This window comes from Canis lupus, chromosome 19, assembly GCF_011100685.1.
Source record: "Canis lupus familiaris isolate Mischka breed German Shepherd chromosome 19, alternate assembly UU_Cfam_GSD_1.0, whole genome shotgun sequence".
Lineage (NCBI taxonomy): Eukaryota > Metazoa > Chordata > Mammalia > Carnivora > Canidae > Canis > Canis lupus.
The window spans coordinates 941,037-963,345 of NC_049240.1; the positions used below are offsets into that span (position 1 = coordinate 941,037).

Consider the following 22,309-nt stretch of genomic DNA (forward strand, 5'->3'; position numbering starts at 1 on the left):
ATTATATAAAAATATTATTTCTATATTAATAAAAAATTAATGTGAAGACAATCTCACCAGGTTATATTTCATCAGTATGCATCAATCTCTACAGTTAAAAAAAAAAAGGTTCAAATTTAAACTTACTCTGTAGCCATAAATAATGCTTGTATAACACTGTTCATATAACATGTATTTCCTAGATTAATAAGACCAGTTTTCCCCGTTTCAGATTTTCCAGAAAGTCTAGACAAGCAAGAGGCCAAAGAATTGGACTGAGAAGTCCAGGCACTTTGATTGAGAATCAATTTAATCTTCTCTTCACTGGGCTTAGGGAAATCCTGTACATCATCAAGAGGAGAAATAGGTTAAAAAATATAAACTATTTTTTTAATTAAATTAACAACATAAAGAAGATTCTTCCACTGACATTTAACCTTTCTTTTCTTCTACTTAGTTTTGGAATCATCCCTAGTACTTGACCAGTCATCAGAAAAGTTACATTATATTACATGGCAAAAATAATTATCTCCTAAAAAATAAATGTGCCCTAAAAGTAGAGTTTATCAAGTTGAGAAATATTCAAGAACCAGGAATTCAAGTTACATTTGAGCTATTTGTTTCCAATTTGCCAGTAAAACGTTTCAAAATAAATCTTTGAGATCAGAGAGTGTACTGCAGTGCAGTTACTCAAAGGCAGTAGAATAAGGACTTAAATTATCACACAATTGATTAACTTAAACAATTTGCTTTCAAATTTTCAAGTGAAAGTAAAAAAATTTCCTCTTCATTCACTACTAATATTTACTCAACATTAACCCTTAGGAAAAAAAAGCTCAAAGTAATCAGAGGATGAAAAATGAAAGCACCTAAGTACAAAAATAGCTTTAACTTCGAAAAATAAAACTCAATCTTGTGTTTAACAATATAGAAAATTATTAGAAGACACAGATTCTTTTATCTGCTCTGTGACATTTGAAATACAATTTTAAATCTAAGTGATTTCAAGCATGAATGGAGAATAATGAAAGTAACATTGTTAAGCCTTTTTTTTTAGACTGCTATTACCATCTGGTACTTAGACCTTAGAAAAGCATTTTCTGAAGGAATTTTAATCTCTTATTTTTCTTGTTTTTGTTGACAACCAATAGAAGTGTGTTGCCCTTGGATTGAGAGTGAAAACCCTGCTTATTCTGAGCCTATTTCATTACCAGAATTCTCAGGATGTAAAGCACTGAAAAATGGCAATTAACAGCAAGAAGTTTCATCTATGGACTGTAGGAAGAGATTAACATTACTATTAAATCCATGATAAAAAGCTCCTATACATAAAACCATTCACTTCTGAAGTATCAAAGTGTCATACTAGTGGTATACATTAATTGTTCAACAGTCTTGTGTTTTGGGTTCGACCAAAATCAGTTTAATTTAGCTAGCTATATAGAAAAAAGAATAAGCTCTGTATTCATTTCAGATACATAAGTAGTAATAAAGATAATGAGACTTTTTCAGATCTCAAAAAGGAACACTATTAATAGAACTGATTTCTAATAACTTCTGATTAGGTTTGCCTGAGGCAAATTCTCCAATTCTTTTGTGACACCTTGATTACTCAGTAAGTTTAAGAGAAAAGTGTGTATGTTGTGATCCATCCTTTGAGACAAACAGAACCAGTGCTTCTTAGATCTAATATCTATATAAAGTTGAAAAACAGGGTAAGTTCACAAAGAACTCAAGATTCTACAAAATATGGAAATTCATGAACAGTCTATAGCAAAAATGGAATAGAAACCGGTAAGGAAACAAAGTCAAGTATTTTATTAAACTGCCTTTTCTTGATTCTAAGATGTTCCTAAATATTTTAACACTTCTGATACTGGGATACGATGGTGATGTATGTATTCACTTAATGTAGCATTTCTTTTTAAACATATTTCCCCACAAGCTGTTATAAATCTGAAGATATGCCTTATAACTGATGGCACTGTAGAACTTAAGAAATATGGTTAATAATTTAGGTTATAGCAAGTAAGAGATTACTCCCTAAACATTAATGAATCATGATTCCAATTAAATTTTTCAAATAACAAGCATATTAGCATAGAATAGTAAATTGAACACCTAGGTATAGAAATGTTTCATTACATTCATCACATCATGGTCCGTGGCTGTAGAGATACTGGTCCAACTATCATCATACCTTTATTGCTTCCAAAATAGGTTCATAGAGATCTGGAAATCCAGAATAATGATACATCATACAGTGTATCAATTCTGTTAACTGCACTAAGAAGGCTGTACTGGAAGGCAGACCATCACTTTTGAAGGAGTGAACCAAATTAACTACGTGAGGAACAATCTGAAGAGAAAAAAGACAAACATTTCTCAATGTATACAAATTGGCAACAAATTCTCTAGCCTACAAATGGAATGCAAATGTTACATGATCAGCCAGTACCTTTCTGTATGTTTAGTCACAGTCTTTTTCTAAAAGAGTTAGGAGTTAAAATTTCTAGGATATCATAGTAAGTCGATTTCAATGTCATATAAAATTTTAATTCCTCCTCTCTCCTCATCCTTACACTCCATCTAAAACACAAACTAAGATGCAAAATAGAAGTCTTAGTCATTTCTGCCACTCTAAAAAATGATTTAAGTTGAAAAATGTTAGGACTATTATATCAGATTGTTCAACAGGAACAAACTTTTAAAAAGATAAACCTAGATTTAGCTTAAGAGCTCCATCTAGTGTGAGTTTTAGATTTTTCACTTGAAAAGAAACTACATACTTTGCACATTAAAGTCCACTTCAAGAAAGTAACTAAAGTAACTAAAATTACAGCTCAGACTATAGGATCACATTCTTTTTGAGAATTATAGGGAAGATGTCTTATGTTAGTGTGGTTATCCTTACTAATGATTCCAATTCCCCCCCTCCAAAGAGAGATGGTTCTAAAAACAAAGGGAATCAGAAATTTCTATTATTTTTAAGAAACTGGAGTTAAAAATAAAAGGGAAATCTAAAATGCTCATTGTTCAAAATCATGCAGAAAACTTAGTACTGATAATAAGCACAACAGTGTCCCTTCATTATAAAATTAGATTAAAGTTGGGACGTCTGGGTGGGCTCAGTAGTTGAGTGTTTTGGCTTAGGTGGTGATCCCAGGGTCCTGGGATTGAGTCCTACACATCGGGCTCCCCGCAGTGAGCCTGCTTCTCCCTCTGCCTGTGTCTCTGCCTCTCTCTCTGTCTCTCATGAATAAATAAATAAAATCTTAAAAAAAAAATTAGACTAAAGTCAATGCAGAGTCATCACAAATTCAAGAGATTAACAAGATAAACTCTGTTTTGCAGAATTGGTTCATGCCATTAATACAGTGGTATCCTTGTTCCCACTAATCATTAATCATAATCTAATAATATACATTTATACTTCATATGTAAAAGGCCTGCAATTATAATATTATGTTCTATTTGTAGAACATTTATTTTTGGTTGCTAACTTGTGATAAAAATGAAGTTATTACTCTATGGTCTTATCACCAAACGGCAATAACAACAATTATAGAAACATCACAATCAACTCCCTTTCCTTCCTCCTAGAAAGAACAATCATATTCTTAAATTAACACTGCTATTTTGCTCTGATTCTAGGCCTTAAAGTCACATTTTAGATTCTGCACTACCTTCTTTAATCTTACCTCTATCAAAGGTATTAATTTGATCATGAAACCATCGATTCCTAATCAGTTCACCCTACTGCTTTCATCTTTCCATTTCTAAGCAAAGCTGAATTATAATTTTGCCCATAAAGCCATATTTACCAGACACCCTTCTTGCTAAAAAGAGAAATAGAAGAGAAGAGAAAATAATTTTTAAAAATGATTACTTAATTGACAATTCAAAATCTTCCAAAAGCTTCCTTAGCATAGATTCGGTCTTTGCATTAGGTAATAATAGAGTTGTCTAGTACTGTATCTCATGTGGTCAAAATTAACACTGACATAGAAATAACACTAAGTTCTTCATGGATATATAGATATTATGTCCAAGCAGGCTATAATTACCTTCTAAATGTTTGAAAAGTTTCTTTTTTTTTTTTGGAAAAAGCAAATCTAAATATTTGTAGACATTCCTGTAATACTCATTAAACTTAAGTTACTATTTGAGAAAATGTGTATAACTTATTAGAAACTTTGATATTTTTCTTTGTTTAAAATAAATTTCTTTCCACTTATAAAAAGCATATGAAAAGCGATTTTGTCTATAATAACACTCACTGTAACATCAATCTTGATTTGCTCTAAAATGCTGTAAGCATATAATGAATAACGATGTTGGTGATTCCAGATTACTGCTCATACTTAACAACGTCTAAGCCTGAGTCCTTCACTGAGTGAGAGTTATTGTTGACTTAACTACCGCGTAACCAGTGCAGTACTAGATGCCCACGTTCATTTAGTTGAGTAGCCAGTCAGGCTTTGCATAGTACGTAGGCAATGATTAGATTTTAGTTTTTAGAATTTACTAAACCAGATGACAATTTTCAATTTCAGATCTAACTAATCCTTAAATAAATGATTTCATATCAATATTTCAATAAGATAAAATATTTCAAAGTCAACCATTTTTATTTTAACTTTTTCAGAAAAAAAAAACAATATAACATATGGAGATATCTTCTTTTAAAAAACTGTGAGCAAAGAAAGAGATTTAGAGTAAATGACTCTAATCAGACAAATGACTAATCAGAGATTAAGAAATGTCCTCAGTATGAAGAACAATAAACATTAGAATGGATGAGTAAGTTATATTAGAGAATCTCCTTCCTAGAAATTCTGATTATAAACCTTTTCTCAAATGGCCTATACATGATTGTGCCTGAAGACAGACACAAATAACTGATGTTCTTTATTTACCTCATTAGACGTGGCTGCTACACGTGCTATCTCAGCTCAAGTTTTGAGTTCTGTGTAACAGATATTACTGGCTAATGGTCAAGATCACCAATTATGCAATTAACGGTAGAAATTCTCAGAATACTCCATTCTAAGTGACAATATATAATTACTTGTTGACAAGGATTACTTTCTACAAAGACTGCAGACTTTCCTTCAGTGGCAGTGAGGCACTGAGGAGCCTACGTATATATATGGTTTTTGAAACTAGTTATATTTCTGGCTAATAATCAACAACTAGAATTCAGCCCTTCTTCATCAATCTCCCTTGAATTTGCTTGTATAGGGTCAGCATTCCCAAGATATTTATATCGTGGGTGTACTGATAATGAGGTTCTAGTCCTATAAAACTGAGGATCAGACCCTGGAGGAAGCAAATAATGACATAAAGAACTGCTTTCCTGTGATGCACGAGATAGATAAATGGGCAGATTCTCAAAATAACATTTTGTCATTTCTGCTTGTAATGAATGATAAAAGAACTGAAATCAAATCAAATCAAAATCAGTGATGTAGCTCATTAAAAGTGGTAGGATTCTGGATATATTTTAAAGGTGGAATAAAAAAAAATAAAGGTGGAATCAACAGGATTTGTAGGCTATGAGTTGGGACAGATGAAGCATTAATACTGGGGCTATAAAACTACTTGCTATTTCCACGTTTCTGAAATTCTAAAGCATTTTTCTTCTACATTGTTCACATGTGCAACAGATAACCATCAGTGATGCTAACATGTGACATATCTCATGTAGAGCAATAACTTTCAATTGCTGAGTGGTTGCAAGCGGAACAGTTTTGGGAGACTCAAAATATTCTGAAAATATACTCTTTGGAGGGAAACCCTATCACCTCAGTTTTCTAAGAAATCATAAAGTTATAAGAAAAGAGATTCAGGACTAACCTAAAATCTTTTCACTATATACAAATGTGACTCCATATTAAACTAAAATTTTAACAAAGGTTTTCAGGGTAGAAAGCTTGTGCCCTAACTTACCAGATGAAACGCCTCTGGAGAATGCTGAAAACTGAGCAGCATGTGAGAAAGAACTGCAAGAGCACCAGGTCTCACAAGAGGAAACCAAAGTCGATTAAAAACCTTCAAAAAAGACAAGACATCCACCTTAAGAGTTTGTAGGGGAAACATAAATCCAATCAGTGATTACTTTCCTTGGACCAAAAATATTATGTGACTATCTGAAGTCACGGATTATGTGACTAACTTACTGAAAAGTTTTATCATAACATGTTATTAAACTTTGGGAAAGAAAGTTGGGGAATAACAACATGAGAGATCAAGTGGCCTAAACAACTCTCAAAACCCCTTTATCAAATAAGAACCCATCAAACCTTGCTTACAAAGTGATTGTTCATTGGCCCACACTTCATTTGATTCACTTAACACTGATTGAGAACCTACTATTGCTTGGCATTGTTCTGGGCAGAGAATAGAAGCGGATTAAAAAAAAAATCTCTGACTTGATAGGACTTACTGTCTCCAGGGTTGGTAGACAATAAAAAGCAATATGGAGAGAAGTACTATGAAAACAGGGTACAAAGAAAAGGCACTGCTGAGTAGCAAAGGGGTCTGCTATTAATTAGGGTATTCAAAACACGTGTCATATAAAAGGTGACATCTGACTATAAAAAAATGGAAGGAAATAAAAGTAAGCCTGGCAGATATCTAAGAGAACAGAATATGGAGTTCATGGGCAAATAATGAATAAGAAATATATACCTGGCAGTCATTAACTTAGAAACTTATTTAAAGAAGTGGACACATATGCTGTGAGTATGGCTTGAGTAGAAAATGGCTCAAAAATGAAACTCTAAAGCTCTCTAAAGTTAGAAAGATCCGCTAAGAGAGACTAAGGTGCCAGGGAACTAGGAAAAAAACCAAGAGAAGTAGGACAAAAAGTAAGTGAGGCAAGTGTTTCAAGAGGCATTGATCAACTGTGTCAAATGCTGCTGATAGGTCAAATGAGAGGAGGCCTGCGAAATAACTCTGGAGTTCAGCAACACTGGAAAGCTCTGGTGTCAAAGACAGTTTTGGTAGAAAAATGGTGGTAAAACCTTGATTAGTTGGATTTAAGAGGTAATGGGAGGGATATGTTTTCATATTAGATACTAAAAAATAGCAAAATTATTTTAATTACTGACACTAAATACCATTTTAAAATTCTATTTTAAAATTATTATTCAAAACCAAGAATATATTCAACATTAGATGCTTTATTAGGGGACTACCCAAAGATAAAAAGATTAAGACCATTCATTCTAAGAGATTTTTATACTCCCACTTACCAGTTCTATTTTCAGTAAAGTAACATCTATCAAAATAGTAAACTTCTGGACAGCTGCCAGTCCTTTTAGGAGTGCAATCACCCACGTATCCACATGCTGAGCCAAGGGCCAGGAAAGCCAGTCAATCATTCTGAAAATTGAAAACCAAAACTATCAGTCTTGAAAATATTTTCAACATTTTTTAGTGGGGAATAACAAGTTATAGTAGAGAACCACTCTCTGTGACTCCATCTTTACTGAGCTTGCTTGAGGAAAAGCCCTGTTCAAGATACAGAACTGAGTATAACAGATGCTTGTACTCAAAGAGTTTCCAATCTTGTAAGCCGATACTTTCTTACATAAGATATTACAAGAAACAGAATTTCCGATAAAGTTGTCATTCCCCATAAATGCGGTTTTATTTTTTTTAATTTTTTTTTATTTATTTATGATAGTTACAGAGAGAGAGAGAGGCAAAGACACAGGCAGAGGGAGAAGCAGACTCCGTGCACCGGGAGCCCGATGTGGGATTCGATCCCGGGTCTCCAGGATCGCGCCCTGGGCCAAAGGCAGGCGCCAAACTGCTGCGCCACCCAGGGATCCCTAAATGCGGTTTTAATTTGATGCTACATAGTGGTATCTAGAATTCATCAGGCAAATTTACTCTAAAAAGGGCAGTTCAAATATAGCTATTAGAAACAAAATGGTGACTGCAGTCTAAATATGAAATGCACTGTTAAAAAAGACTGTATTTTGAATTGTGAAATAGGTCTTTTCTCCCTTTCAATATCCTACTACACCAAGACAAAAAAGGATGCTTTATATAGATCAAGGGGCACTTGATTTATAAATACTCTAAACGGCCTCATATTGAATTAGTGAGTGTTCTTCTTGAGTATCAACACAGTTTAATAGAAATAAAAACAAAGTAATATGAAGTCTGATGGAGCCTGTCCTCAATGTTAAATATCAATCACAATGAAGAGTGGTACAACACTTTTGGAAAGTATTTGGGTCAAATGTTCGTATTACTTGATCCAATAATCCAAGTTTGGGGATTACATAAGAAAATAGTAGTAGGGGGGAAAAAGGTTTTAAAATCAAGAGTGATCTGGTTTCAAAATCTCAACTTACCATTTTTTAGTTGGGGTCCCTAATACCTATGTAAGTTACTTAACCTCTGTGTCTCAGTATCCTCATCTGTAGATTATAAATAAACATGTTTATTTTACATGGCTGATTTGAAGACTACATGAGTTAATATAGGACACTGGAAATACTCATTATGAATACCTCTTTTCTACCAAATATCAATGTGACAATAAATAGATAATTGGAGAAAATGTCAATCATAAATACTAAGTACAAAAACATATGACCAAAAGTGCAACTAACATGTTAAAAAAACTGACTTCAAAACTGATATAGTTATTTTCACAATGATTATAACTATATTAACACTGGAGTGTTATCTTTTTTAAAGCTTTTGCTCTTAAGATTACATGTTCCATCAGATACTAAGAGAGGCTCAAAGTCCAAATGCATGTTAACTACAAGTTATCTGTATGTTCCCAGTGTTCCCCACACATATTTTATTTCCCTTCTTGTTTTTCTGGGTGCCTTCTTCAAATAATTTCGGTTATAAATCATCAAAATAGTCTCTGACAGCTGTTCCACATATTCCAACTGTTCTTAAGCTGATTTTCATAAAAGTTTGTAGACACTCTACATATGTGGAGTAGAGAGACACTTGCATTTGTGTATGAATAAGTTCACTGTAGCACTATCTTTAGGATTTGGAAAAATGCAAACAATCTAAATTCCTATCAATAAGGGAATGGCTAGGGACATCTGAGTGGCTCAGTGGTTGAGCATCTCCCTTTGGCTCAGGTTGTGATCCTGGGGTCCTGGGATTGAGCTCCCCATCAGGCTCCTCATGGGGAGCTTGCTCTCACTATGTCTTTGCCTCTCTCTGTGTCTCTCATGAAAAAATAAATGAAGTCTTAAAAAAAAAATAAGGGCTAAATATACTATGGAACATTATGTAGAATTTTAAAGGATGAGTTGGATCTTTATGAATCTATCTGTGCGGATCTAACACAGAAAGATCTGAGATACTATTCAATTAAAGGAAAAAAAAGTGCCAGTAAGACTTTTAAAAATTGTTCTTGTTTAAAAAAAAAATCATGTTAGGACATACTGCATTTTTTTTTAAAGATTTTATTTTATTTATTTATTCATGAGAGACACAGAGAGAGAAAGGCAGAGACACAGGCAGAGGGAGAAGCAGGCTCCATGCAGGGAGCCCAACATGGGACTCGATCCCGAGACCCCGGATCACGCCAAGCCAGGGGCAGGCACCCAACCACTGAGCCACCCAGGCGTCCCAATGCTGCATATATTTTGAGTACAAATATGGATACAAAAAAAGATGTGGTTCAGAGAAGGAGTATATGTAAGCACATCTCCTTGGCTCTGTGGGCTCTGCTCCTAGGGGAATGATACCACCAGTGTAGAAAGAAACTATACCCTGTAGAACACAGGGCCATAGGTCTAAGAGCAGAGTAGAAAATTCCACTTGGCTATGTTTCTTCATGATACCTAATCACCCATCAGCTTTTTCCTCTCCTCCTCATTTCTAGCTTCCCATCTCATAAGCCTTTACCCTTTACCTTATCCCAAATGTACTCAATCTCCTGATCATCCTAAAAAAACTTTAAGTCAGAAGTAACATGCCTTAGAAGCTGTTCACTGGACAAATATTTGAGTGCCCATTATATAACAACTACTTCGTTAAGTGCTGAAAACATAACAGTAGTTACAATTTCTGCTTTCAAATTGGTAAGAAAAGTTAGGAAATTTGTCAACAGTTACACAATTAATAAACAGCAGTACTGGTGTTTGCACTAAGCTCTGCTGGCATATAAATGTTATGCTTTTAGCTTCTCTTTAATTATATTCCAGTTCTGCTTCAATTTGATTTAACTTGCACATATCCAAATCCTTTCAGGCACAGGCATTGTAAGATGAGTTATTTTATAGTTAACTACATTAATATTGTCCACCACGTATTGGTCACTACATGAATTTCACAGAACTTAACCTTGATATATTGTGTTAATTTCTTAGTATGTAAAAGACATTTAACTAGTTATAATTTATGCACTTTGAAATTTTCTTTCCTCTATTAGACCAGGAGCTTAAGAGCAATGATCTTTTTTTTTTTTTTTTTTTTTTCCTTTTTAATCTTTAATCTTTGGATCCCCAGTACTTTGCACAGGGCTACAGGGCTTGGCACTGAGAAGGAGTTCAAATTTGTTGAGTTAATGAAACCATTTCTTTCTAGAACGAAAAAACAGAATGCAACTTGAAAATCTTAACATTGGGGATCCCTGGGTGGCGCAGCGGTTTGGCGCCTGCCTTTGGCCCAGGGCACGATCCTGGAGACCCGGGATCGAATCCCACGTCGGGCTCCCGGTGCATGGAGCCTGCTTCTCCCTCTGCCTGTGTCTCTGCCTCTCTCTCTCTCTCTCTCTCTCTGTGACTATCATAAAATAAGAAAGAAAAAAAAATTAAAAAAAAAAAGAAAATCTTAACATTAAAATTGGCAATATTATAAAGGAGACAAAATAATAGATTTATTCTTAACTTGTAGAGAATAAAACCAATTTTCACATTTAGATGATACCTTCATGACTAGATCTAGCCTCAAGTTTACCTTGTTCCACTGTTTTACAAATTGGAAAATTTTACATAAAAAACTGGATTATAGGCTTCTTTTGAAAAAAGAAACAATACTGAATTCAAATTTCTTTGTGGCAAGAAGAAAACTGGAGTTAAGGATCAGTTTTCTCTTTTAGAAGGTGCTTGTGTACCCCATTCCTTGTTATTTCAGTTGCATCTGGCCAATTTCATACTTTAACGTTACTTACCTGTTGCTGATATGGTATTTGCATTTTTTGAATTACAAAAAATAACAGTTCAAGCATGTAAGTGCTATGTGTAAGGAAATATATATTATGGTGAAGTAGAAGGTGGGAGTATGATAAAAACAAACATTATCCTGTTTGATTACATTTGCAATATAAGAATAAATACGCCAGCTAAACTATGGGTCTAAACTATGGGTCTGTGTGTATCTTTTCTTATTTCTTCTTTCTTCTTCAGGGGGCTGTGAGGCGGGATGGCTATTTGTGGAGTGATGTGCGTGCTGCGTTTCGGAGGTAGTTCTGTGCGGTTTCTGCTCGCTTTTTGGTATTATCTTTCTCTTCTCTTTTCTTTCTTCCCTCCCTCCCTCCCTCCCTCCCTCCCTCCCTCCCTTCCTTCCTTCCTTCGTAGACTCCACACCCAGAATGGAGCCCAATGTGGGGCTTGAACTCACAACCCTGAGATCACACCTGAGCTGGAGGCTCAACCACCCAGGTGCCCTGATATGAGTGTTTCTTAAAATTAAAAGTAAATGAACAGGGACACCTGGGTGGCTCAGTGGTTGAGCATCTGTCTTCGGCTCAGGGTGTGACCCCGGAGTTCCAGGATCGAGTCCCACGTCGGGTTCCCTGCATGGAGCCTGCGTCTCTCTCTGCCTGACTTGGATTTTTTTCACCTTTTCCTCTGTTTTGTCTAGTATTTAAAAAGACCCTTCTAGCTTTCCTTTTTTCCTTGTGCTCTTAAATTTACTGAATCAATTTAGCTGTAACTATTACTTTCAATTTCTTTTTGCTCATTCTGACTTCCACAGATATGTGAACATGCTTTATATATTGGAGAAAAATCTATATAAATGCTGTTCCTGCTGTATGGCCTCTATCTCTGTTACTTTTCAATGTATGGCGACCTTCTTGTCGTATTTAGTGATCTGTATTTTTGTTTTCATCTTCTTGATATCTTTGTATTCATAGTTCTAAAATTCTAGAAATCCTGTGACACCATGTTGTTAGGATTTTCTTCATATAGCCTATCGTTTTATTTTTCCTTTTCCCTGTATTCTTATCATTTTATCAATTCTTATGTGGTTAAATTTCCAAGTCTTTATGTAAAGTTTTCATTGTTCATTTGCATTTATTTATTTATTTATTTATTTGTTTGTTTGTTTGTTTTTTAAAGATTTTATTTATTCATGAGATAGGTAGAGACACCGGCAGAGGGAGAAGCAGGCCCCATGCAGGGAGCCCGATGTGGGACTCGATCCCGGGACTCCGGTGTCACACCCTGGGCCAAAGGCAGGCGCTAAACCACTGAGCCACCCAGGGATCCCCCGTAAATAGATTTTGAATAAATGAACAAATGAATTAAAAAAAAAAAAAAACCATGAAAATGCTGAGAATGATAAATAATATTAAGTTTATGCCCAGAAATATAACAATTAACTGAAAAACATCAAGGAGAGACATAAATATTACCAGAAAAGCCTAACTACTCCCAAAGTAATGACAGTTGGATTGACAGCAGACTCTATATCAGCAACAATAAATGCCAGAAGGCAATGCGGTATTATTTTCAAAATGCTAAGAGAAAATGACTACCAAGTTAGAATTCTGTATCTTACCAAATCATCTACTGAAAAACAAGGAAGAAAAAGCATATTTTAAACAAAGGCAGAATTTATTATCCAGGGATTCTGGTTGAAAGAGAAAGTAAAAGTATGTACTTAGCTTAAAAAAACAAAAAACCTCGACAGAAGAAAACAAGTTGCAAGAAACCATAATGACTAAGGAAATTAAATATATTGATAATCCAACCAACTCCTTACTGTACAGTAAGTGTATACATATGTATATTTTTGAATTGAAAAAAGCTGAACTAAAAATGGACTTTGAATTACTAGGATGCCTGCCAAACCTATATAGTAAGGCAAATAATTCATTCTCATTAATTTGGAGAATATGTATTTGATTCTATGATTTCAGTTTTAAACAACTAAGTTTTTCATTACCCACAAAATACTGCAACATAGCTCCTCCTCCCAAATCTACAAAACCATCTATAGTGTCATGAAGAAGTACCTGCAAAGAGCTTGGGTCATGCTTGCATCTTTTACATTTGGATCTGTAGTTAGGCTCCTGATGAGAACCGTAATCATCTGAAGAGGAATATGCTGCACGAGGCTTGCCAGTGCTACAGAAGGTTCAAATGATGTATCTGTTTTTTAAATTAAAAACAAAAAGGAATATGGCAAGAAAGTTCAAGTGAATTATTTAGAAAGAAACAATAATTTACAAAAAGAAAAAAAATGTACTTGCAGCAACAGTTGGGTAGACTCTAACATACAAGCAACGTTAAACTGAAGAAATGAGTTGAAGGGTGGGTAGCAATGATGGCTCATTATAGAGAGCACTGCTGGAATATAAAAGCTGTTGTTCACTCTCACTGTATTTAGTCCATAAACGACTTTATTTTCTTGCATTATTTAATATTAAGTCACTGTTGTGTTAAAATACTCATTTGTAAGTCAGCAGTCAGAAAGCACATTCAAGGTATCCTATAAATCCCCGACTTCAGACCTTCCATAGTAACTGATGACTAGTAATTACTTTAGCAGCACATGGCTCTAAGGCTCCCTCAAAAATCTCTGAAAGAAGTAGAAATTAAGGTGAATTTTGAGGGAACTTTTCTTAAACTATATAATCATCAAGCAAATTCAAGGCAAGCACCTTTACTGCCACTGCTGAAAAAGTTCTGGGGGAATCTAACAGTTCGAGCAACACAGGGAACACAAGAAAAATCACAATTTAAAACCCCGTCAGATGTGAGGACACACGGCTGGTGGATCTTCCTACACACACTGGGTGCAGCAGAACGCATGGCGCTTGCCCCCAGCCCTACTTCTGGCTCCCAAGGTCAGGACCCGCCTTCGCAGATCTAGCTCCAAACAGCCACGGACAACGGTCACCAGGCCCAGCAGGCGCAGCTCTGGGCGTTTCCCCGCCTCCACGCCCACAGCTCAGGGTCCAACAGGCACCGGAGTGCAGGTCGGAGTCCTCCGCACATCCCAAGGGGCGGCCGCCGGGCCAGGTCGTACCCCAGCCGTCACCGCCCCGTCACCCCCGCCCGTGTCCCCCCTGCACCCCGCGTCACCCACCCCCGCCCCCGCCCCCGGCGGCGGAGGGCGGAAGGGCGGCCCGGGTGCTCCGGGCCTACGCGCTCTGCTGCGCGGCACCAGGCCGCTTACTGCTGCCGGAGCTCGCGGCTGCGGGCCGCCGACGGGGTGACGGTGCTAACATCCGTGCTCCCTAAGGCGCACCGGGCGCCCGACGGGGTGAGGGCCCTAACATCCGTGCTCCCTAAGGTGCTTCAGGGCGGCCGACGGGGTGAGGGTGCTAACACCGTGCTCCCTAAGGCGCACCGGGTGCCCGACGGGGTGAGGGCCCTAACATCCGTGCTCCCTAAGGTGCACCGGGCGCCCAACGGGGTGAGGGCCCTAACATCCGTGCTCCCTAAGGTGCACCGGGCGCCCAACGGGGTGAGGGCCCTAACATCCGTGCTCCCTAAGGTGCACTGGGCGCCCAACGGGGTGAGGGCCCTAACATCCGTGCTCCCTAAGGTGCACCGGGCGCCCAACGGGGTGAGGGCCCTAACATCCGTGCTCCCTAAGGCGCACCGGGTGCCCGACGGGGTGAGGGCCCTAACATCCGTGCTCCCTAAGGTGCACCGGGCGCCCAACGGGGTGAGGGCCCTAACATCCGTGCTCCCTAAGGTGCACTGGGCGCCCAACGGGGTGAGGGCCCTAACATTCGTGCTCCCTAAGGTGCTTCAGGGCGGCCGACGGGGTGAGGGCCCTAACATCCGTGCTCCCTAAGGTGCTTCAGGGCGGCCGACGGGGTGAGGGTGCTAACACCGTGCTCCCTAAGGTGCACTGGGCGCCCAACGGGGTGAGGGCCCTAACATTCGTGCTCCCTAAGGTGCTTCAGGGCGGCCGACGGGGTGAGGGCCCTAACATCCGTGCTCCCTAAGGTGCACTGGGCGCCCGACGGGGTGAGGGCCCTAACATCCGTGCTCCCTAAGGTGCTTCAGGGCGGCCGACAGGGTGACGGCGCTAACATCTGTGCTCCCTAAGCTGCGCTGGGCGCCCGACAGGGTGAGGGCGCTAACATCGTGATCCCCAAGGCCACGGGCGCCCGGATGGGGTGAGGGCGCTAACACCATGTTCCCTAAGGAGCTTCGGGGCAGCCCAACGGGGTGAGGGCGCTAACATCCGTGCTCCCCAAGGCGCTTCAGCACAGTCGACGGGGTGAGGGCACTAACATCCGTGCTCCCCAAGGCGCACTGGGCGCCCGACGGGGTGACGGCGCTAACGTCCGTGCTCCCCAAGGCCTCGGGCCGCCCCGACGGGGTGAGGGCCCTAACCCCGCGCTCCCCAAGGCCCCGGCCGGGCAGCCCACGTGCAGCCCGTGGCGGCGCCTACCTGTGGCCGAGAGGCTGGCGAAGACCTCCTGCAGGGAGGGCAGCAGCGCGCTGGGCTCGGCCTTCCAGATGCTCTGCAGCAGGCCGCCCACCCGCGTCACCTGGGACACGTACTCGCGCAGCTCCCGCTCCTGCGTGGACGCGCACTGGAAGTGGCCCATGGTCCGCACCAGCTGCTGGCAGAAGGCGACGGCCGGCTGCCCCCGCGGGATGCACTGCGCGAAGTCGCCCAGCAGGTCGCTGAGGCGCGCGCACAGCGGCGGCCCCGGCCGCTCGCACAGCATCCGCGGCACCTCGAGCCGCAGCAGGCCGAACAGGTCCAGCACCGACGGGCAGCTCCTGAGCAGCCGCAGGCCGTTGTGGACGTAGTCCAGGATGGCCACGTCCTGCCCGCCCAGCGAGCCGTAGCCCTGCCGCAGCAGCCCCTGCACGAACGGCCGGCTGAAGAAGGCCTCGAACTCCGGCCGGTGGTAGCGCGCGTAGGCCTCCAGCACCTGGCGGCCCACCTGCCGGCGGAACGGGTCGGGGCCCTCCAGGATGAGCCGCGTGGTCAGCCCGAACATGGCCTCGCACTGCGCGCCGTCCAGCCACAGCTCGGCCGACTCCACCACCTTGCGCACGATCACGCGCTTCAGGGGCAGCGGGTGCGAGGAGCTCACCAGCCCCTCCAGGATCTTGTCCATGGTCGCGGGGCGCGGGGGCCCGGGGGCGGCGGCGCAGGCGCAGGCGCAGGCGCGGCCGGAGCGCGGCGGCAGCGGGACGGAGCACCGCCGCCGCCGCCTCAGCAGCCGCATCGAGCGGCCGGCGGGGCCCGGCGACCTGGGGCTCCGCCGCCGCCGCCCCGCGCCCGCGCCCCCCTCAGCATCGGCGCCGACGGCACGCCCAGGAGGACCCCGGCGGCGGCCGGCCGGGCCCGAGCGCGCAGCAGGCGGAGGACGCGCCCGGCGTCGCGGGCGGACGGGGCCGCCGAGCGCAGCGGCCGCAGGACCCAACCAGCCTCGCGCCGAGTCACCAGCCGCTGTCACCGAAGCGGCCGGGTCAGCCCGGGAGACGACGGGCGGGCGGGCGGACGCCCGTGACCCGGATCCAGACGTCCGCGACCCGGAAGTGAGGGACGGAGGCCCCTCGAGAGCCCGGCCCCCGGCCCCCGGCCCCCGGCCCCCGGCCCCCGGCCCCCGGCCCCCGGCCCGCCTCCTCCCTCCGCGCTCCTCCTCCCGGGGTCCCCCCGCCCCCGCCCCCGCCCCCGCCCCGCCCGGGTTACACTAGGGCCCGCCCCCTCCGGCTCGGCCCCGCCCCGCCCCGCCCCGCCCCGCCCCGCCCGCCTCTGCTCCACCGCGCAGCCGCGGCCGCTTCCAATGGAGTCGCGCGGCGCCGCCCGCGTCACCGGGGTCGCGTGTGGGGTCACGGGGGCGCCGGGCTCGCGTCCTGCGGCCGCCGCGGTGCGCCCGGTCAGCTGACTCCGGGGCCCGGAGGTGCCGAAGCTCCGGAAGCGGGAGGCGAGCGTCGGGGGAGGGGCGCAGGCGGAGTGCAGGCGGGCAGAGCGGAGCTGGCGGGCCCGGCGGGCCTGGGGACGCCGCTCGGAGGTGCGCCCGCGGGAGCCTGGGGCTCGGGCCGCTCGGGCGTGTCGGGCCTCGGAGCCGCTGCCCGGGCGGGAGGGCGACGGGGGCGGGCGGCGGGCGCTCCGGGCTGCCGCCTCGTCTCGGTGCCCCGCGGTCCCTGCCCGCCCGCCTGCCCGGCCGTCCGCGCCGCCTCCTGCCCCCGCCTTCGTGAGCGGCGGTCGCGGCCGTCGGAAGCTCGGGATGCGCGGCGGCGGTGAGCGACCCGGCGTGTGTCTGCTCGGACTCGACGGACCGCGGTGGCGGGGGAACCGGCCCGCAGACCCGGCTCCCGGACGCCGCGGCGCCCCCGGGGCTACACGGCGGCGTCTGGGGCGCGTCTCTGGGGGCGTCTCTGAGGGCGTCTCTGAGGGCGTCTCGGGGCGTCTCTGAGTCTGGGGTCGTCTCGGGCGTCTCTGGAGGCGTCTCTGACAGTGTCTGAGGGCGGTGCGGGCGGACAGCTGCGGTCATCGCGCTTGTTCTTTCGAGTCACCTTCCAAGCACTTAGAGCGCAGGCTTTAACCAGAGGCCTTTAAATTGGGAAAAACGTTGCGTAAATACAGCCCCGTGGAGGTTTGGCCAGGATAGTTGTGAAATTAGGCGTAAATGGCCCGTGATAATGATAAAACTGAGATGGTTTGAGAGAGAAGAGATAGAAACATTTTCCGAGAGAAAACTGAACAGGGCAGCCCGGGTGGCGCAGCGGTTGAGCGCAGCCTTCGGCCCCGGGCGTGACCCCGGGGTCCCGGATCGAGGCCCGCATCAGGTCACAGCAGGGAGCCTGCTTCTCCCCCAGCCTGGGTCTCTGCCTCTCCCTCTCTGTGTCTCTCATGAATAAATACGTAAAATCTTTTTTAAAAAATGAACAAGATTGTAAGTGGTTTACTTTGCTACCTATTGTTTTGCTTCTGCCGATGGACACAGTGAGCACACGGATGTGTTCAACATGGAGCTGAGCAGAGGAAGCTTGAGACCGAGTTTTGCGGGAAGAAATTGGAGGCAAAAGAGAAATAAGGCATTTGGTGGCTCTAAAAGACATCATGCCGGAGCACAGGGATAGCTCTGGAACTTTTCACATAGTAAAACTACAGAGAAAAGTTGGACTTTTCCTGGGAATGGTGTCCCACCGGAAGACAATACTGTAGAAAGTACAGAGGAATGAGTGGTAAGACTGGGGTTGAGGGGAGATTGGGAAGATCTCTGAAGGTTGCTGAGTAACAGCAGTAGGGTAACTGCTCTGAAACAGGCAGGACAAAGATCTTGGTTAGTTAAAAGCCTAACACATTACTTTGAATCATTAATAATCTTTCTGTTAATATTATGTCTTGAGAAATTCAGTGTTGTAAAATAAGATGTCTGAGAGAACGTGGTGCAAGTTGTTCTCAGTCTGCGTAATACGGATAGTGTAGCTTCCAAAAGCACCATGACTCAGTATTCTTAAAGTCCTTCTTGAGTGATAGATGCGTGAATTAAAACATTTCATACTTTCTATGCTAAAATATTCAAAGCATGTTTTCCGATTTTGCCATTGGTACAAAAATGTACACAATATGCTCTTCTGCTGTTACAAGATTTCATTTGAAAGTGGCTAACTTTACATAATTGGTGTTGTACCACAACTAAAAGTCACATACAGTGCCATGTTCTTGTTCAATATCTTAAAATATTTTCGGAAGTCTATGGAGAGGTTTTGTTAAAGTGTGTTATGCCACTGATCATTGAATTAATAGGTGCTTTGCTATAGGCTTTAAAATTTTGTAAAAAAATTTCCCCTAAGACCCTAGTCACGAATTAAATGGTTTTATGAATATCTGGAAGTGGGATCTAAGTGATGGGGGTGAAAAGGAAAAAGCTCATGATAGGGAATTATAATTTATTAAATACCCTCTATTTACCTGGGTCTCAATATAGTTATATATAGTTATCTCAATATAGTTATTGTTATCCTTAGTTCTCAAAACAGACTTTGGAAGTAGACATTAGTGACTACGTTTTATAGGTAAGGTGATGGAAGCATGACAGGTTAAGTAAATAGCTGTCAGGTGAAAAATATGCGTGTGTTTATATGTTTGTGATAGGCAGAGAGGAAAGAGTTGGCCAACTGCATAGCATCACGATGAAGTTATCTTTCCGCAGGAGATCGTTCCTGGGATATTTATATCTCTCTATAGAATCAAAAGCAAACTCGTTGTGGAGATTAGAAAAAGCTGTGATTAATCATCTTGTGAATAATTACTAATAATCACTTTATGCCGTTTATGTTCATGTACATTTTTTTTAAAGATTTTATTTATTCATGAGAGACAGAGAGAGAGAGAGGCAGAGACACAGGCAGAGGGAGAAGCAGGCTCCATGCAGGGAGCCTGATGTGGAACTTGCTCCCAGGACCCAGGGATCACCTCCTGGACCAAAGGCAGATGCTCAACCACTAAAACACCCGGGTGCCACCATAAGAGACTCTGAAAGGAAGTAAGTAGGGTTTCTGGAGGGCAGATGGGTGGTGGATGGGGTAACTGGGTGATGGACATTAAGGAGGACACATGATGTAATGAGCACTGAGTGTTTTATAGAAGACTGATGATGAATCACTGACTCTACTTCTGAAACTAGTAATACATGTTAATTAATTGAATTTACATTAAAAAAGGGATGAGAAGATTTAAAAAAAAGTCACTTCCTCACAGAGTCAGTTCTAGATGATGTACTGTTCTATTGTGTTACTCTTGTTTTTTTCTTTATAGTACTTAACCATAGTTAAGAAATTGTTATTTAATTACAGGGAGATGGTCTGAGGAAGTGTGAGGTGTGTTAGTAGGATGCCTCCTAGAAAGGATAGTAACTTGCATTGTGATTCCAGGGGCAGAACACTGTCGCCGGCTGAGTCTACCATATATAAGAGAGTGTTAATGCCTATTTGATGGCACTGATATGAAGACAATTTGATTGCAGTCCTTATCTTTCCTTTAGAATCTAAGCTCCATGAGGTCAAGAAACCCTAATTTTCTTGGTAACCTCCATATCTAGTAGTTAGAACAGTATCTGGCACAAAGTAAACAATCTATTAATTTATCGAACAAATGAGATTTTTGTCATTTTTTTAACTGAAGAAATTATTTTAAAAATTCCAAGAAATCAACAAAATAACTTCTAGAAAACAGTTCAGCAAGGTCTCAGGATACAAAATAATAGACAAAAATCGATTATACTTTAATATACTAGCAATGAACACATGGAAACCAAAATAAAAAATGTAATACTATTTACAATCACAACAAAACAATCTTAGGTATAAACATGGGTAGGACTTGTAGTGAAATCGACAAAACACAGATGAAAGAAATTAGAGAAAATATAAATATATGAAGATACATATTGTGTTCATGGATCGGAAAACCCATAGTAAAGATATTAATTATTCACAAACTGCATGTCAGAAACAGTTTCTCTCATAATCTCAGCAAAGTTTTTTGTTTGTTTGTTTTTGTAGATACAGGAGTATTCTAAAATTTATATGAAAAGGCAAACTGGAATATTAAAAAGAAATTGGTAGAATCACTCTACTCAAATTTAATAACATATGTTACAGTAATCAACACAATGTGGTGCTGGCAGAGGGATAGACACATAAATCAGTGGAACTGGTTAGACTACCCAGAAACAGACACAAGTATGCTCAATTGGATTTTGGCAAAGATGCAAAAGCCATTCAATGTAGAAAGGATAGAGTTGTCAATGAATGGTGCTGGAGCAATTGGATATTTATAGACAAAAAAACCTTGACTTAAACCTCACACCTTATACAAAATTAACTCAAAATGGATCATAGATTTAAATGTAAAACATAAAATCATAACAATTTTAGAAGATACAGGAAAAAATATTTGGGATCTAAGGCTTGGCAAGAGTACTTTGACCTGATACTAAAAGCAATAAATTGGGCTTCATCAAAATTAAAAACTTCTGCAATGAAGGACCCAGTTAAGAAAAGAAAAGCTACAGACTGGAAGCATTTGTAAACCACATATCTGACAAAAAACTTAGACCCAGAATAGAGAACTCTCAGGATTCAACAGTAAAAGGCTTTGAAGTATCCAGTGACACTATCAAGAGAGTGGCAAGACTAAATGTGGAACGAGAAAATATTGGCAAAGCTTGCATCTGATAAGTGATTAAAATCCAGAATATATAAAGAAGTACAACTCAAAAATAACCCAATTCAAAAATGGGCAAAGGAGGGGCACCTGGGTGGTTCAGTGGGTTACAAGTCTCAGGGGTCCTGAGATCAAGCCCGTGTAGGCCTTCCTGCTCTGCAGGGAGTCTGCTTCTCCCTCTTCCTCTGCCCCTCCCCCTGCTTGTGTGTTTTTTTTTTTTTTTTCTTTCTCTCTCAAATAAAAAAATATGGGCAAAGGATATGAATAGATATGTCTGCAAAGAAGATCATGGATATACAAATGGCCAGTAAGCACAGGAGAAGATGCTTAACATCACTAGCCAGGAGGGAGATGCAAGTCAAAACTGAAATGAAATACCACTTTATACCTTTTAGGATGGCTATTATTTAAAAAGAGGAAGATAACCAGAGTTGGTGAGGATATGTAGAAATTGTGCATTGCTAATGAGAATGTAAGATGACGTAGCTGCTGTGGAAACAATTTGATGACTGTTCAAGTTAAACGTAGAATTATGATGTGATCAATCTAGCAATTCCACTTTTAGGTATATGCCCCAAAGAATTGAAAGCAGAGACTCAGATACTTGAACATCAGTGTTTATAGCAGCATTATTCATAATATCCAAAGGTGGAAAGCTCAAGTATTCATTAATAGATGAGTGCATAAACAAAATAAGGTACATCTAGATAAAAATATTATTCAGCCTTTAAAAGGAGTGAAATACTACAACATGGATCAACCTTGAAAATACTATGCTAAGTGAAATAAGCCTGACACCAAAGAATAAAAATTAAACGATTCCACTTATAGGAGGTACCGAGAAAAGTCAAATTCAAAGACGGCTGAATAGAAGTTACCAGAGGTTAGGGGAAAGAGGAACTTGGAAGTTACTGTTTAATGGGTACAGGATTTCTGGTTGGGAGGA

At 42.0% G+C, this 22,309-nt stretch overlaps 1 protein-coding gene across 6 annotated transcripts in view; it reads right to left on the minus strand.

Moving 5' to 3' along the window:
* USP38 (ubiquitin specific peptidase 38) overlaps window positions 1-16,332 on the minus strand; it is a 38,066-nt gene extending 21,734 nt beyond the window's left edge. For all 6 annotated transcript variants that reach the window (XM_038564550.1, XM_038564553.1, XM_038564551.1 and 3 more), the window contains exons 1-6: window positions 15,619-16,332; window positions 13,220-13,355; window positions 7,239-7,368; window positions 5,932-6,033; window positions 2,180-2,338; window positions 127-320 (exon numbers count right to left, since the gene is read on the minus strand). In XM_038564550.1, the coding sequence (XP_038420478.1) occupies window positions 127-320; window positions 2,180-2,338; window positions 5,932-6,033; window positions 7,239-7,368; window positions 13,220-13,355; window positions 15,619-16,300 (1,403 nt within the window). In that variant the 5' untranslated portion in view covers window positions 16,301-16,332. The remainder of the gene's footprint in view (window positions 1-126; window positions 321-2,179; window positions 2,339-5,931; window positions 6,034-7,238; window positions 7,369-13,219; window positions 13,356-15,618) is intronic.
* Window positions 16,333-22,309: the final 5,977 nt, after the last annotated feature.